General features: G+C 41.5%; 4 protein-coding genes across 4 annotated transcripts; 3 read left to right on the plus strand and 1 right to left on the minus strand.

Annotated features, from left to right (window-relative positions):
* Positions 1-347: 347 nt before the first annotated feature.
* LOC139349946 (uncharacterized) lies at positions 348-1782 on the plus strand. Its single transcript, XM_070991016.1, has 6 exons — positions 348-587; positions 735-831; positions 982-1011; positions 1225-1278; positions 1450-1521; positions 1653-1782. Exons 1-6 carry the CDS (start codon positions 474-476, stop codon positions 1685-1687), a joined length of 402 nt encoding a protein of 133 aa, XP_070847117.1. The 5' UTR covers positions 348-473; the 3' UTR covers positions 1688-1782.
* An 85-nt stretch (positions 1783-1867) lies between these two features.
* Positions 1868-8420, minus strand: kat7b (K(lysine) acetyltransferase 7b). The gene is made up of 14 exons (XM_070991015.1): positions 8220-8420; positions 6990-7140; positions 6643-6891; positions 6400-6482; positions 5835-5918; positions 5513-5611; positions 5290-5400; positions 4905-5096; positions 4621-4710; positions 4309-4449; positions 3234-3327; positions 2870-3016; positions 2626-2732; positions 1868-2400 (listed from the first exon to the last, which is right to left on the minus strand). Exons 1-14 carry the CDS (start codon positions 8235-8237, stop codon positions 2299-2301), a joined length of 1668 nt encoding a protein of 555 aa, XP_070847116.1. The 5' UTR covers positions 8238-8420; the 3' UTR covers positions 1868-2298.
* Positions 8421-9234: 814 nt separating this feature from the next.
* Positions 9235-10908, plus strand: ptges3l (prostaglandin E synthase 3 like). The gene is made up of 7 exons (XM_070990052.1): positions 9235-9314; positions 9442-9555; positions 9738-9804; positions 9939-10037; positions 10319-10408; positions 10565-10627; positions 10788-10908. Exons 1-7 carry the CDS (start codon positions 9280-9282, stop codon positions 10794-10796), a joined length of 477 nt encoding a protein of 158 aa, XP_070846153.1. The 5' UTR covers positions 9235-9279; the 3' UTR covers positions 10797-10908.
* A 501-nt stretch (positions 10909-11409) lies between these two features.
* aarsd1 (alanyl-tRNA synthetase domain containing 1) lies at positions 11410-15983 on the plus strand. The gene is made up of 12 exons (XM_070990051.1): positions 11410-11566; positions 11860-11988; positions 12870-13029; positions 13168-13225; positions 13321-13477; positions 13659-13775; positions 13937-14067; positions 14165-14231; positions 14514-14605; positions 14727-14781; positions 14861-14955; positions 15043-15983. The coding sequence occupies exons 1-12, from the start codon at positions 11528-11530 to the stop codon at positions 15179-15181; spliced, it is 1239 nt and encodes a 412-aa protein (XP_070846152.1). The 5' UTR covers positions 11410-11527; the 3' UTR covers positions 15182-15983.
* Positions 15984-15997: the final 14 nt, after the last annotated feature.

Consider the following 15997-nt stretch of genomic DNA (forward strand, 5'->3'; position numbering starts at 1 on the left):
AATGGAGATCAAAGGTGATCTCAAAAGCAAATATTTAAGCTTGAATATTACTGAAGACGCAGGGTTTTCCATAGAATTTAACACTGCTCGTAAATCTAGATCCAGCTATATAACAGAAATACAGAATCCTCAATTGGAAACAATGCGATCTTTGATTCATCAGATGTTTAATGTGCACTGGCTGCAAAATACTGAATAGTTGAGGTGAAAAGAGACCTCCTATTGTAATATAGCAAATTAGCTTTGAAATGCATTGGAGGAAAGTGCATAATGATGTTTGAAGGGGAGGGGTCTAGTGCCATGGGGTGTAGAGGTATAAATGCACCCTGGATACAGCTGGGGAAGATAGAATAACACTGAAACACATCCAGCCAACATCGTTTATCGATGCAGTTTGAGCTTTTTCAGCCAGAAACATACGACTGATTGAAGAGAGAAGCAGCAGAAGCAAAGCATTTCCCGTTGACTGAGAGATGGATAACTGGAAGGTCCAGCTTGTTGTTGTGGCTTTTTGTGCTCTGCTGCAAACTTATCAGGCATTGTCTTCTACTGTGGGCGAAGAGGGAGGGTTACCTCCAGACTGGCAGGTGAGCATCGGCCATTAAATGTTCTGATCAGAGAGAATCTGGATAAATGTGACTTGTTTTTATTGCAGAAATGCTCTCAAATTACTACACAACTGTGATTTGATGACAATAGATGAAATCAAATGTGTCATGGGTTTATCCCATCAGGATGAGTCACTGGAGGCAGGTCTGACCCACCCGATGCTCAGTCTGATGAAACGATCTAAAGCCCTGCGCTTCTATGGACTCATGGGGAAACGCTCAGGTGAGCGCTAACCTCCTGTCTGCATTTAAAAACACAATGTAACATGCAACAAGGTTTTTTCCTTTTGGTTTTTAAATGTGTTTCTGAGGTGAATTATGTAAGTAAGCAGCAGTGAATAAAAACAATGGTAATTTCTTTTCCCCCTCACAGGTACAAAGAAACCTTTCCGAGTAAACAGACGTAAGTAGCTTGATGTTGCAAAGTGGAGTAATGATAATATTAATGTAATGCTGCTTAAAAACCGGCAATCCTCTCTAAACTGCCCTCTTTGAAAGCAGGATTTGAGTGTTGATGCATAAACTGTTTCAGTGTTCTTTATGGCAGCATCATTGTAACACTGGAACCATGAAACAGCCACTTTGTCAATGTGAGCATCTTTCTCACACTTTGCAGGGAATAAAGGAGAGACGTTTGTGGGCCTGATGGGAAGAAGCATCTCCAGTGGCGGTAAGCACAAAGCCCAAGGAACAAAGTCTTTACTCATTTTAAAATATCAAGGCAGCTTTATTGATATTAAAAATATCAAATTGCTAATACACATTTAACAGCTGATTAAAAAGTACAAAGCAAAGACAGTCCCATTAAAATGTGGTGTTAAAATGCTCTTGTGCCTCGCAGAATCTTTAACCAGAATAATTCCCTCTGCGACGAGCACTGCGCTCGACGTCCTGGAGAAACCACACAAGCAAGGTATGATTGTATCAGTATAAAAACCTGAGGTTGTTTTATTTCTATGTGCATTCTTACAGTGGTATTGTCGTCATTTTTTATGCACTGAGAAAATTAAAAATATCTGAATATCTTATTCCATTATTTGGCAGGTTTATCAGAGGAATGGGTCCAAATCCTGTACTGATGGAGCTAGAGAAAACAAGGACATATTGTTATGATCTATACAATTTTACACCAACCAAAGAAGACACTACCATACATCATACTCCTCAAAATACACTCTGCTTACTGTTTCAATTCATGCTAACAATTATTGTATTAATCCCAAAACAAAAAACAGCTACCATCTTCAAAAATGCACATTTCTTGAATTAAATAAAAATGACTGCCTGTAAATGCTGCCAAATGTAGCTATGTCTTTTTTTTTTTTTCCTTTTTTTTTGCCTGAGCAAAGCAAAACATTCATGTTATCCACCACACTGGACCATTTATCATTTAACATTCAAAGCTTAGTAGATGTAGGTGGTTTTTAACACAAATGGGACAAACAGATTCTCCGCTGTTAATTGGATGATGTTCAAGAATCACTGGACTTGGTACGTATGGGGTTTAAAATATAAATGAAAGTAAAATATAAAAGTTAAAAAAGGGGGGGGGGCAGAAATAAGCAGGGTAAAAACATGAAAGAAGGAAAGAGCACTGGTCTTCGTTGACAGTTCGCTGGTCTAGGCTACTTGTGGCTGGTGAGGCTGGAGGTGAGTTCATTGAGTAGCCTGAGGATCTTATGTCCCTATCTTATGTCCCTTTGGGAGGGGTCCATTTTAGAGAGCTCGGGTCGATAGTTTTGTTGCTGTTGCCTCGCTTGATCTCCTTCGCTTTCCATTCATCAATCAGGTCCTGGGAGAGAGAAAGAATAACAACCGGGCTGTCAAATAAGTGACGAAGCACTGCTGTCAATAGTCAATAGCGACAAACACGGCAGGACTGTGGTCTGTGAAAATAACGTCATTTTGAAATTTACTCAAGCCCATCCTTAAACGATTTGTTTGCCTGTAAAGAGAGAGAGATGATAAACAATAACATAAAACAGAAACTACGCAGACCAACAGGGTGGCATCTTACCTGTCGCTTCAACACCAAGTGCTTTCCCTTCCAATACTTCAGCATCTGCAGAGACTGCAGGGTGCTCACAATGTCCACCGGATTGACAGCAGTTTCCTGACTGATCTCTGTGCGTCACAGACATGAAGACAGTCAGTGTGTTCTGTACATGCATGTGTCTACTTTAGCTGAAGAATATGTTTTCAGGTGTGAAAACAGGTGAAATCTTTCCCATCTGCAAGTGGGCAGCCAGCTTCTCACTCACCTTTGATGGAAATCTCCTTGCCTTGGAAATTGTACATGTAACGGAGTAACACTTCCTTCCAGTAGCTACGGTAACTGATGAGGCCCAGGTCAGATAGAGGCCTCTCTGGTGAGCCCACCTTCTCTTCCACTTTGGACAGCAGGTAGCCTAAACCAAGCACAGAGGACAGTCAGTGAGAGAGGCTGCAAAGAACACTCTTAACTGTGCAAACATCATAAATAATCAAATCATGTTGACTTCATTCCTAAAATTCAACTACTATTTAATCAAGAATAAATCTGAGATAACAAACCGCATCATTTCAATCACTTTGGCTCAATGAACGTTGACAAAATATGAGACAAATAAGCAAACATATACATACTGAAGTCAATGAGCATCTTGCCAAATCCCTGCCTCATGTACTGCGGCATCGTCAGGATACAGGACACATTGTAGTTGAGGAAGGAATTCTTCTCCTTCAAGTGATAGAAAGAAAAACAATGCAGTTGCTTCTGTGTACAAAAATACAATTTATACATTATATGATTCTTATGTGCACTAGGGCTGTCAATGAATATGCTAAATTCAGATACATATGTGAATTGTAAAAATCATAAATTTTCTTTCAACAAAATTAGGGTTAGTGATGATTGCTGGAACAGTGAAAAGATGAACCGAGGAGGTTTTGGCAAGTTTTATTTTGTTCTAGTCACGTTTGAGTGGAGTGTATTTTACCATAATTAAATTACTGGTTTTGTGAATGGAGTCTGGTGGCTTTGGCGAGAGCACAATAACAGCTGCTTCTGCTTCAACAAAACGGATCTTACTCTTGATCAAGAAGGTATCTTTGAAGGGATCTTTTCCATAATGCTGTCACACACTTGCTATGACAACCTGAGCTGTCAGTGGCAAAAACAAACACTTTTAGCGGATGTACAAAGGCGGTGCACAAACACCTGGAGAGACTAAATTACAGCGCGTTTCGTGGCTGCTGCGCTCTCATTCAATACTGGAATAACTTCAGCAAATGTCATCTCCATTAGTCACTTGGACAGAAAAAACATGACATGTGACCAGAATTCCTCCCATTCATCCAGGACATTTATGTCTTCCAGGACACGTGAACGTGTGCAACCGCACACACGTCACATTCACTGATTGAAAAAGAAATGTAGGTCAAGCTGAAACAAGCGCATAATTCAACACAGTCGAGGACATTATTTGTTTATTTTGTAATTTGTAGGTGTGTAGATCTTTTAAAAAACGTTAATGTTGAAATAATATACAAGCAGCATGTCTCTCGTACTGGTTTGCCTTCTTATGGACGTAATGCGCAAAAATACATCTTCGAACGCTTCGAGCCACTGTGGTTTTCAAATGTCATTTTAGGCCAATTTTGACAGCCCTAATGTACACACACACACACACCATAAATCTAAACTTGTTTTCCCATTTACCTTGGAAAAGTATCCTACTAAATGGCAGCCGGTATTGTCGGCCTCAGTCATGACGTAGAAGAGGAAAGGCTCCACATCGTAATACAGGGTTTTGTGATCCAAGAAGAGCTTGGCGAGTAAACACAGGTTCTGGCAGTAGATCTGGGGATAAAAATGGCACTTACTCCATGTATTACAGTTGCTTATTTGATTGTCTAAAAAGGTTAGAGGCCACCGTCTGTGGCGCTTGCTTTGCAAATGTAACCATCTCCCCATGTCAACAAAACCAGGAGGAATAAAGAAAGCAGACGTGTGTAAGTCCGGTCTCCCTACCTTATTCTTTTTGCCATCAACTTCAAACACAGATATAGCCCCCTTTCTGTACACCTCATCTCCTGGAGGATGCTTCCATACACACTTGGCCTGGAAAGACACATAATTAAACACACATCAGAACTCAGTGAGCATGAACACATAACATAGGTGAAATACATGTATTTGAGGGTCATCGTTCAGTGTTAATAGGCATGTGAAGCATCAATACCAAACAGGATTGGTATTTATCATAACATTAATGGCGTATCACGGACTTTGAGCTTTTGGTCTCTGACTCTCACCATGTGTCGCCTTAGAATGGTCTGGCTCTTCATGTACTTGAGGCAGAATTCACAGACGTAAAGGCGACCCAGACGTGCATACTCCTCGGGATAGGGTGAGTGGTACCAGGTATCCAGCTCGTAGCGGCCAAACAGGATGGTCTTGATCATGTTGCTGCCCTCTGTGATCTGACCCTGGATACGCAGCTTCTCCTGCAGGAGGGGAGACAGGAGGGAACACATGGTGTGACCACAACAAAACCTGTTGTGCTAAGATACTGAAAACTGGGTCTTAATTGGCTATTCAAATAAGAAAATACTGAGGACTGTGGAAACAGGAATTATTTTACTATATTAAATCTTAATGCAACAGTGGCAGTGATGGAGGTATGAAACAGCACATTACCAGATCTTCAGATGCACGGGCCTGGGCTTTCCTGAAGAGCTCCAGGTCATAATCACTGGTGATGTTTTCCAGCAGAGGCTCTCTGGTGTTGCCATGTGTCTGCCGATGCTCCTGGGGACCAGACAGAAAGAGGAACAGATGTAAAACAATATAGAATCCATCATACAAACACACCAATGTAGTGCCAGTTGTAATAGTGACACATGGAGTGCCAGTGATGTACCATGTGCTTTTCTTTCTGCTCCTTCTGAAGGCCAGAGTTTCGCCCCTTCCTCATCTCAGCCACCTGCTCTTTGTATCTGCTCTGTTTCGATGTTGGTGTCTGAAAATCAAGACAAAGATACATTGGCTTACACAGTGATATCAGATCTGCACAATAACAACTCCAATTGTACAATATGACAGATATTTTAAGGACATTAGACAAAACAGTGAGAAACACCTGCATGACATCAATTGTGCAGTCCTTCATAACATTCACATTCTTCCTGTTAGAAAGGGAACCTAACTATTGTGATGCTAGTCACTGCAAAAAAAGAGGCTACCTGGTGGCGAGTTGCATGGCGTGAGTTGCTTTCTTCCTGCCCCTTCACCTCCTCCTCTTGTTTCTCACGGCTGATGGCTTTCACCTAAAATCAAAGAGCAATCGAAGGATTATAGACTGTGTTTTACAAAAATATTTTTCATGTGTTGCTTGGCTTTAATAACTTATTGTTTAAAACTGTTATAGGCAGGACAATCTAATTGAGCATCCGCTTGTTAACATAAAGGCTAAATGAAAAAACTACACTTCTACACTGCTGAGTCTGACTATCATATTAAACACCCATCATTTAAACAGACAGGTGTAACTCAATGTACACAACCAAACGCAATGTAAACTATATATGAACTAATATAAATATTAGAGGGGTTACATCAGGAAGGGAGATCATGGAAGATGAAGGAGGACAAACAAAGAAAACGAAAATACAACTAGGGCCATCATATTTCAAGACAGTGAGTTAAACAGTGCTGGCTATCCTCATCACAGCTAATGACACTAGACGACTAACATCATCAGAAGACCAGCAAAAAGACAAAGATCTGCATTGTTTTTAAGATATTCACCTTGCATTCATCAGCAGAAAGATTGTGGTAAAGAGGGCAACCTGATACAGCAAAATGACGTTCATGTTTTCCTGTGAGGTGACCTGGGGAAAGTGAGAAACACAAGTAATTTATTTTAATGCAAGGACATTACGAGAGAACAAAATGTCACTGGATACAAATCAAATTCATTGTGTTGAGATAAATAATCAGGAATAATTTTGATGAAATTGAAATGAAAACTTTCAAAGGGTCAGGGATTACCAAGTGAATTGCATCCCGGTGTTGGGCATTTCATGTTGAAGTTGTATGTCTCATGACAGCGCCGGCGCTTGGGTCGATGGGACAGGTCCTTATCTGAATCTCTGCTGGCTTGATCTTTGGCCTGGCTCTCATCATGGGAGGCATTGGGGCTTGAGATGTCCAGTTCAGATTCAGAGGAGGGGGCATTACCAGTGGGCGTCAATGGTGGAGACTCGTCGTGGTCCGCAGCTCGCTTCAAGTCTGGAGTATCTAAAGCAACAGGAGTCAAACCACCACACTGATTAAACAGCTGAGATGAAGAACACTGCAAAAGCTTTATACTTCATTTACAGGATATGTTGGCGAACCCTGAGAGCTTTGGCTTAGGCGAGTGGAGGCTCTGGTCAGACGCTGTCTCTTGGGCATGTTCCCGTCACTTTCAGAACTATTTGTTTGTTCTCTCTCAGCAGAGGAGTCTGAGTCTTCGGTTCCATCTGAACCACTGCCAGCCATATGTCTCTGTCAGGGGGCAGAAAATTTAAATTAGAGGAATCCTACACGAATTTAATAATCATGGTACAAACATTTAGACACTGATGTGTCTTGACAAGTGTCAGAGATGTGAATTAAACATGACAGCAATAGATCTCTGTCTTACAAAGGACAATCAATGAAGCTAGCTCGCTAAAAATTGAGTATGGAATCAGACAACCAGCGTGACAAAATCTCTGACAACGGGACGCTTGTATAATAGGAGTTGTTAACTGGCTTGCCTGGCCACTGTGTTTTTAATCCAGCTAACTCTGTAATCATGCGAGAAAGGCCGCAGACAGCTGATCGCTCGCTGTAGCCGGGTTCGTAGTACGTTGAAGAGCAGACACTAACCTTTGCGGTTAACTATTAAAACGTTAACGTTATTTGTCCGCAGTTAGCATTGAGTTTGTTTGTTTTTTTGTCAGATAGCAACTGGCTTTAATCAAACACTGTGAGAGTGTTAGCCATAACACTAGCTACAAAGCGAAGTAGCTAACCGGGCTAGCACTTCAGCAACCTATTATTATTGTTAGCTTAGCGAGTCACGTTAGCTAAGCTGTCCCCGTTCTCTCATACGGCTAACACAGTGACAACAAACTGCATTAACAAATCACGCCATTTAAGATGACACGTTAGTACTTACTGCTGAGCTTTACTACCTTTACGTATGGATGTATTATCAATATAATGCCATTTCTTGTGGTCTTATAGTAAATTCGTCTTACATGTGGACCACAATGCACCGTTTTATTTCAATAACACCCATGATTAACATTTAGATTTAGTGTAGGTGCTCGTTACCGCCCACCAAGATTTAGTTAACGTTAACTTACTTTTTAACTTAAAATGCTGACAAAAGGAAAATAGACAATTAATAAAATTGAAATTCATTGAAACAGTTTGGTGGACTGAACGTATGCACAACCAGTGCAATGTTTAGGCATGCTTAATTGTGGGATTATTGACTGGAATATGGTGGAGCGTTCCCCCCATTCGGAGAGTGGAACACATCGGCGCTAAGTTAGCTAACGTTACCCTCTTGTCCGACCTACATTTGTTCTTACCTGTCGTCTGCGAGGCATTTTCACCTTGATGAGCGGCGCTTCCTGTTGGTTTGCAGTCACAAAATGCAAAATCCCACAAAATTTGGTCAAAAAGACGCAAGAAAACTATTTATTGATTATTTTTCAGGCAGAAGTTTATATGTACACAGCGTTGCCTGGGTCTCTCGCGCCACATTCCCCGCACAGACAGAGCAGAGAATTGCATTTCCGGTGAGAAATCTACGGAGAGTGAGCCGCCAGACCTGCAGGGGGCGACTCCGTGCCGTACGCCAAACCCCACACTACTAGTAATCTGGTAAACTACAATTTTGCAGCACCTTTACAAGATTAAGTATATTGAGCCATCATGCTCTTCGAGTGAATACCATTAAACCACTGGCTTTTCTGGAGTTAAAATACCTAACTTTAATGGAAGGTTTAACACAAAAGCTTACTGATGGACCTTGGGTTAAATGTATTAATTTATTTATATACATTTATTTGTTTATTTATCTATTTCAAACTACTGTCTCCAAGGTCTAACCGACTTTTTTACATGGATCAAAAATGTAAGATCTATGAATCCAAATTTCCCTCACTTCCCTTGACAAAAATATATAGAATACAAACATTTCCTCCTCAATGGTGGTGAGTTACTTTGCTTATCAATTAATGCAGTTCACAATAAGAGAGAATAATGCAAAATCTAAAAAGAAAAATGCAAAAAATCTGCAAAGAATTTTCTTTTGACTTCCCTGGTTCTAAATGCCATTTGTGCATTTTCCTGTTGTTGACATGCACTTCTCAGTTTTGTGTCTTCCTGCCCCCACCCTCTCTGCACCTAGTCGGGGGAGGCTGAAGTATTGGAGAACCCAGAAAATGCATCTGTTTTCCCGAGAGTTCCACTGACAAACTATAGGGCAGGGGAAGGGGCTGTGGCAGGCAAGTCTCCCAGCAGCTGATACCAACTGCTCTATATATAGCCCGCAGGGCCTGGTCACTGCCTTAGAGCACACAGCCTGAACGAACAAGCCACATGCTTTTAACTTTGTGGGAGTCAAAACTTTGAACAAGAATTAGAATGAACAAGCCCAAAATTGTGAGACCAGAGGAGAGGTAAGTGAACAACACGTGTGCTCTTTTACTAATCCCTTTGATTATACAGAGTTTCACTTTTTAAATGAAAACTATGATTATCATATACTTAATGCACAGTCCTAACAGTTTCTCTGTGTCCTAACAGCCAGCCAGCACAGGCACTGTGGTTTGACAGAAAGAAATATGTCACAATAAACTTTGTTGTTCAGAGACCTAAAGATGTCCAGGTGGATATCCAGCCAGACAAAATGATTTTATGGTGAGTTTAAACACTGGTTGCATTTTTGTTTCTCTGTTAGTGAAATCTCTGTCTTGCTCTCTATCTCTGTCTTGTGTAAGATAATTAGCGCAACAGGGTTTGGCTGTGCTATAAGATGTTGCCACTCGTGTATATTGTGTACTAAATTGTTCTCTCGACAACCTGTCCTGTCTTTACAACAGCTGCAAAAACAACACAGATGATGTGTTCTACAATGTGCTGCACTTCTTCGACAAAGTTCAAATCCATGTAAGTATTCAGCTTTTATGCATGATGAAACCAGCGGAATATAACTCATTTCATATGCCTAATGCTGAGATATACAGACAGTGTGACATTACATATACTGTAAGTGTGTTTTTATCCTTTCAACGCTTTAAAAGGACTCCAGAGAAAGAGTCTACGATCGCACCATTAATGTCTTGCTGAGGAAGCAGAAGCCTGATTTTGCATGGCCTCGTCTCCAGAAGGATGAAGCCAAGGCAAGTGTTTCATTTTCATGAAAATTTCATTCTGCATGTTTGTATTCTTTTTTTTAGATAGATGTTTAAATGGATCTATAGAAATGGTAAGAAACATGGGCTTGATACCTGATATCTGCAAGTTTAAATAGAAATGTGTCTCAAACTACTTAACTGTAGACAAATAAAATGACCCCCCCCCCCAAAAAAAATGGATAAATATGAAGCAGTGTGCTGCTGAATAACATCTCAACTTCATTTTTACATTTTTTTAATTGTTGTGTTTCCCCTCCTGTATGCAGCCCAGCTGGATTTCTGTGGACTTTGATAACTGGAGGGACTGGGAGCATGAGGAAGACGAGGGAAAGGAAGAGTACGATAGATACGTAGATGTGAGTACATGAGATCAACTCAAGTCTGATTATGTTCAAGAGGGTATGGAGCTGTACATGTGCTTTGCAGTATTCACATTATTTCTCCAAGGACTTGGATTCTGGTGCGTGTGTGGGTGGGTATGAGTGTGTAAACACTTGTCTTTCCTTTTTCAGATGATCCGAGAGATGGCTGACAGCAATAAAGGAGCGGCACCAGATATGGGCGATCTTAGTGATGTAAGTGTAGAGTTCTGGTGGTTTTGTCACTCCACTACATATACAGTGTATAATGACTAATTTAGTAACTTTTAGCTCACCCTCTGATCATATTGGCAGGCTGTATTATTTTACTGATCATTTAAATGCTGACATGGACTTTCCTCCCCTTCCCCTGCAGTCTGACTGAGACTCACAGCTCCCTCTCTCCTGTGTTGGAGGCCATTATTAATGTATTGCTCAGGATACTGGGCTCTGGACAAGGCTTTGTGTGCAGGAGCTTGTAATGTCTGCGATGATATTGTCCAAGATACTGTTTTTACATGAGTGTATTTTCTATTGGATTATTTAATGACATTTTATTGTCCACTGTACACTGATCATTGTCAATTTTAATAAAAATAAGTTGTATCAACCATGTTTTGTTTTTGTATTGAGAGATCTTTAAACTTAATTCCATTTAAAATGCTCATTGTCAGCAGATGATGAGTATTTTATGTAACAGTTGGTGATATGTAATGATGTTTTTAACAACTGGTTATTGTTTTGGATGGTGATGCTTGGATGTTTCATGTTATCGTGTCATTTTATGTTGACTGTATTTTATGTGACAAACAGCAGGTTCTAGCACGTTTTAGCCTACATACGTACAGGGTATCATGCTCGGTTGTCTCCTCATTTTTTGATAAACAATAATAATGTAAAAAAAAAAAAAAAAAAAAATATGACAAAATTAAAATACTTTAGATAAAAAAGGGACTTTTCAGAGCCATTCGACTAAAAAGGCGAATCGAGCCAAAGTCGGTGTGATGAAGTTTGGTCTATGTCGCTAGCCGTACTTCAGTGACGCTGTCTAAATCAGTCACTTGTTTTACAGTAACTCGTGTTTCAGGTGCAGCTCTTTCCTCAAAATACTCCAGAATGGCCTTTCAGTGTCAACGAGACTGCTATATGAAAGAGGTATGACACTGTGTGAAACTGTTTCATCAGCGAATACACCTGACGGAACTGTAACTTCCAGGCTCTGCTGAGGTGATTAGCATGGTTGCTAACTACAGTGGGAGCACCGAGAGAGCACGAGCTAACTGAATAACCTACTGTGACTTAACGTCACTCCTCTTGGCTTTAGGACAGTGGACATTTGCTAGCGTAATATGTCGACTTATATATAATGTTGTGACAACGCAACACGTGCAGCTGCATGCCAGTCTCCCTGCTCATTATTAGTTTCTGTTTCACGGCTTTCCTTTCAGTTTGTTACCTCCGTAGTGTCCTGCTGCCCGGCGGAGCTCAAACAAGAAGTCAATGGGAAGAAAGAAACTCTTAAAGGCTTCAATGTCAAGCTCCAAGACACCATCCTATTTCCTGAGGGAGGCGGCCAGGTAAGATTAAAGGAGGAAAAGAATTCTTTAGAATTCTCTATTAAAGTTTCTACATCGAGCACGTCCTGAGTCAGTGGTCACTACAAATATACACCGATCAGGCATAACATTATGACCACTGACAGGTGAAGTGAATAACACTGATTATCTCTTCATCGTGTCACCTGTTAGTGGGTGCAATATATTGGGCATCAAGTGAATATTTTGTCCTCAAAGTTGATGTGTTAGAAGCAGGAAAATGGGCAAGCATAAGGATTTGAGCAAGATTGACAAGGGCCAAATTGTGATGGCTGGATGACTGGGTCAGAGCATCTCCAAAACTGCAGCTCTCGTAGGGTGTTCCCAGTCTGAAGTGGTCAGTATCTATCAAAAGTGGTCCAGGGTTTACCTTACCTACCTAAGCATTGTTGCAGACCATGTACACCCTTTCATGGAAACGGTATCCCCTGGTGGCTGTGGCCTCCTTCAGCAGGAAAATGCGCCGTGCCACAAAACTAAAATGGTTCAGGAATGGTTTGAGGAGCACAACAACGAGTTTGAGGTGTTGACTTGGCCTCCAGTTCCCCAGATCTCGATCCAATCGAGCATCTGTGGGATGTGCTGGACAAACAAGTCCGATCCATGGAGGCCCCAACTTGCAGGACTTAAAGGATCTGCTGCTAACATCTTGGTGCCAGACAGCACAGCACCCCTTCAGGGGTCCAGTGGAGTCCATTCCTTGATGGGTCAGGCCTGATTTGGCAGCAAAAGTGGGACCAACACAATATTAGGCAGGTGGTCATAATGTTATGCCGGATCGATGTATATATACACGTTCATGCCACTCACTTGGAAATTGTAGAGCCATGCTAATGTGCATGTTTGGTGTTGCCCTCCTTCAGCCAGATGACCACGGGCTGATTGGCGATGTCCCCGTTGTGAGGGTGACGAGGCAGGGGCCTGACGCTCTGCACTTTGTGAGCTCACCTCTGGAGGAGGGCCAGGAGGTGCAAGTGAAGGTGGACTGGGAGAGGAGGTTTGACCACATGCAGCAGCACTCAGGTGACGAACACTAAATGGAAAAGCTCAGGGACGGTGTGGAGTAACTCCTTTGCCAGATCAAACCATGAATGCATGACTGTGATCAGATATTATTATACACTCTTACTTAACTATGATTTTTTTCTTCCTGACTCTTAGGTCAACACTTGATCACAGCTCTGGCAGATACTTTCTTCGGATACAAGACCACATCCTGGTACATCACCACTGCACGTAATCCTTTTCCTTTAACCATAAGAACTTGTGTGTTTACCTCTGGGGTCTGTTTTTATGTCCCTCCTTTTTTTTCAGGGAACTCGGGCGTCAGAGAAGCACCATTGAACTGGACACCCCATCTGTGAAACCTGGCCAGCTCCAGGCACTGGAGGAAGCCGTAAATGAAAAGATCAGAGCCCACGTCCCCGTCACAGTTCAGCTTCTCTCTATAGATGATCCTGCTGTGGAAAAGGTGACCCAGTCCTCGTACTGCACGACCTGTGACTCAAAAGTCAAATCACTTAACTAGAGAAAGATTTTACACATGCAGTGTTGTATGTTACATGATTTGTGTGTGTGTGTGTGTGTGTGTGTGTGTGTGTGTGTGTGTGTGTGTGTGTGTGTGTGTGTGTGTGTGTGTGTGTATGAACCAGGTGAGGAGTCGGGGGCTTCCAGAGGACCATGCAGGGCCCATTCGGATCATTGATATCGAGGGCATTGATGCCAACATGTGCTGTGGAACCCACGTGTCTAACCTCAGTCACTTACAGGTTGATTTTCACACACGCACGCAGACACCACCTAACAATTTAAAGACTTCTGAAGGCGTGAAAGTGCACACCTTACACATGTTCTATAGGATTATGTGTACCCTAAGTGCTTCTAATAAACTGCTAATTGTTCACTTCATTTCTCTTTGTCTGAATTTCAGGTGATAAAGCTTCTGGGAACTGAGAAAGGAAAGAAAAACAAAACCAACCTGATCTTCCTGGCAGGGAACAGGGTATTGAAGTATGCTGAGAAAAGCTACAGCACAGAGCGATCGCTGGTGTCTCTCCTTAAGTAAGTTTTGAGTCTGGATGATCAAAATATCCCCAACAAGAGTTCAACTCGTGCACAAAGTTTGACGTGGAAAAACATCCTTGTCATCATTGAACAGAACTGGACCTGATGAGCACGTAGAGGCAGTTGACAAGTTGCAGAAGTCTGTGAAGCTACTACAGAAAGTAAGAACATTACATTTGGGATTTTCTCTGTTTTCTTATTTTGCTGCATGCTTAAAGGTGCTATACAAATCAAGTTTATTATTTATTATGGTTAGACTCACTCCCTGCTCATGCTGGTCTGTGTTTGAGAGCTGTAGATAAGCAATTCCTGCTGCTCGCCAGAAGAGGGCCCCATTTAGACAATGAGTCTTTCCATTTTTACGAGCACTGTATCACATACGTCTGCTGCTACGTAATACATCACAGATACTCTCCCTAACCATCATAAAATATCTTGGGCAGACTAACCTGAGCCTGCTACGAGACATGGCTGTCCTCATCGCTCAGAACTTTAAGAGCGCCCCCCAGAGAGGCAACTTCTTCAGCTTGCACAAGTAAGAGAAGGGCTCATTTGAAGGTGCAGCACGATACATTAAACATGTTGGAAAACCCTCAGCAGCAATGACCCAAACATCACGAAGGAGACCTGGAAATGGTGTCTTTCTCTTTCTGCAGGAAAGAGGGCGATAATGAGTTCATGAATATTATCGCCAATGAACTTAACACTGAGGTAAGATTATAACCAACTGCTTAGTTCTTGATATTAGGAGGTGATTATTTTAGTTAAGCCCCGTTTTGTCCGCTCTTAGGAAACGTTGGTTTTCCTGACTGTTGGAGAGGAGAAGGGGCCGGGCTTGTTTTTACTGGCTGGACCCAGTGGACCAGTGGCTGAGCTGGGACCGCGGTAAGAGACGGCGCCACATATTTATTTAGCCACTGCTTTAAAAACCTTAATGTAGGTCGTCACTGTATGCTTCTCTGTGTTCTCCAGGGTGTTAGAGATTCTCCAAGGGAAGGGGGCAGGAAAGAACGGACGTTTCCAAGGCAAAGCCAACAACCTGGCACAAAGAGGCGAGGTGGAGGCTTTCCTGCAGCAGCACTGCAAACATCTCGCATCAGAGGAAGAATAAACCCCGCAATGCTTCCATAGAAATCCATATTTCATATGATGGGAAGCTATGCTAAATTTGTGGTAAACACAAAATGATGTCTTAAAGCACACACACCAAGAAATTGCTAATTTCTGTACAACACGTGCTGTACATATCTGAACGTTAAAGGTTTTTATCCATTTCAAACTAATCTGTTAAACCTCATTTTCTGTAATCAGCTTTCCGTCCGCAGTCTGTTTCAAATTAGCATGTAGAGGCTGCATTATGTGCCCAGCTCAAGGGCATCTCAGTGTACAATTTAGGCACAATGGAAAAATGCTTCATGGAGAAAATAACTCTAAACATCCTGCTGCTCAGTCACTGCGGTTTCAGACACATTAAACATGCATTTTTCCCCACCCCGAAATGGACACCAACACCTGTTGAATTATTTAATATATTTAATTAAAAATCTGAGAAAATGTAATATACAAAAGACAGACACACTCGACTCTGTTTCTTTCTTCTGTTAGTTGTTTTTGGCAGGATTACTTTGAATGACCAGAAAAATAACAACCCTTATTTTTACAATGTAATGCAGTCAAACACCACAGTCCCGTAATAAATACTAGCTTTGTGAAACTTACTTGTTGTTGTTAATCACCTCATTTCCATACAGTGTAACAAATAGTAGAAACACCTTGAAATAATGTGCAATCAAATAGAACATAACCACTAAATACATGAAATAAAATTCCCTCCTCACACAACGAAAACAATAAGAGTTGATTACAGGACTGCTGTATTGGATGGCATTAAAATGTAAAGGGGCTTCTATTTATTCATCACTCAGTG

The sequence above is a fragment of the Chaetodon trifascialis genome, chromosome 21 (genome assembly GCF_039877785.1).
Source record: "Chaetodon trifascialis isolate fChaTrf1 chromosome 21, fChaTrf1.hap1, whole genome shotgun sequence".
NCBI lineage: Eukaryota > Metazoa > Chordata > Actinopteri > Chaetodontiformes > Chaetodontidae > Chaetodon > Chaetodon trifascialis.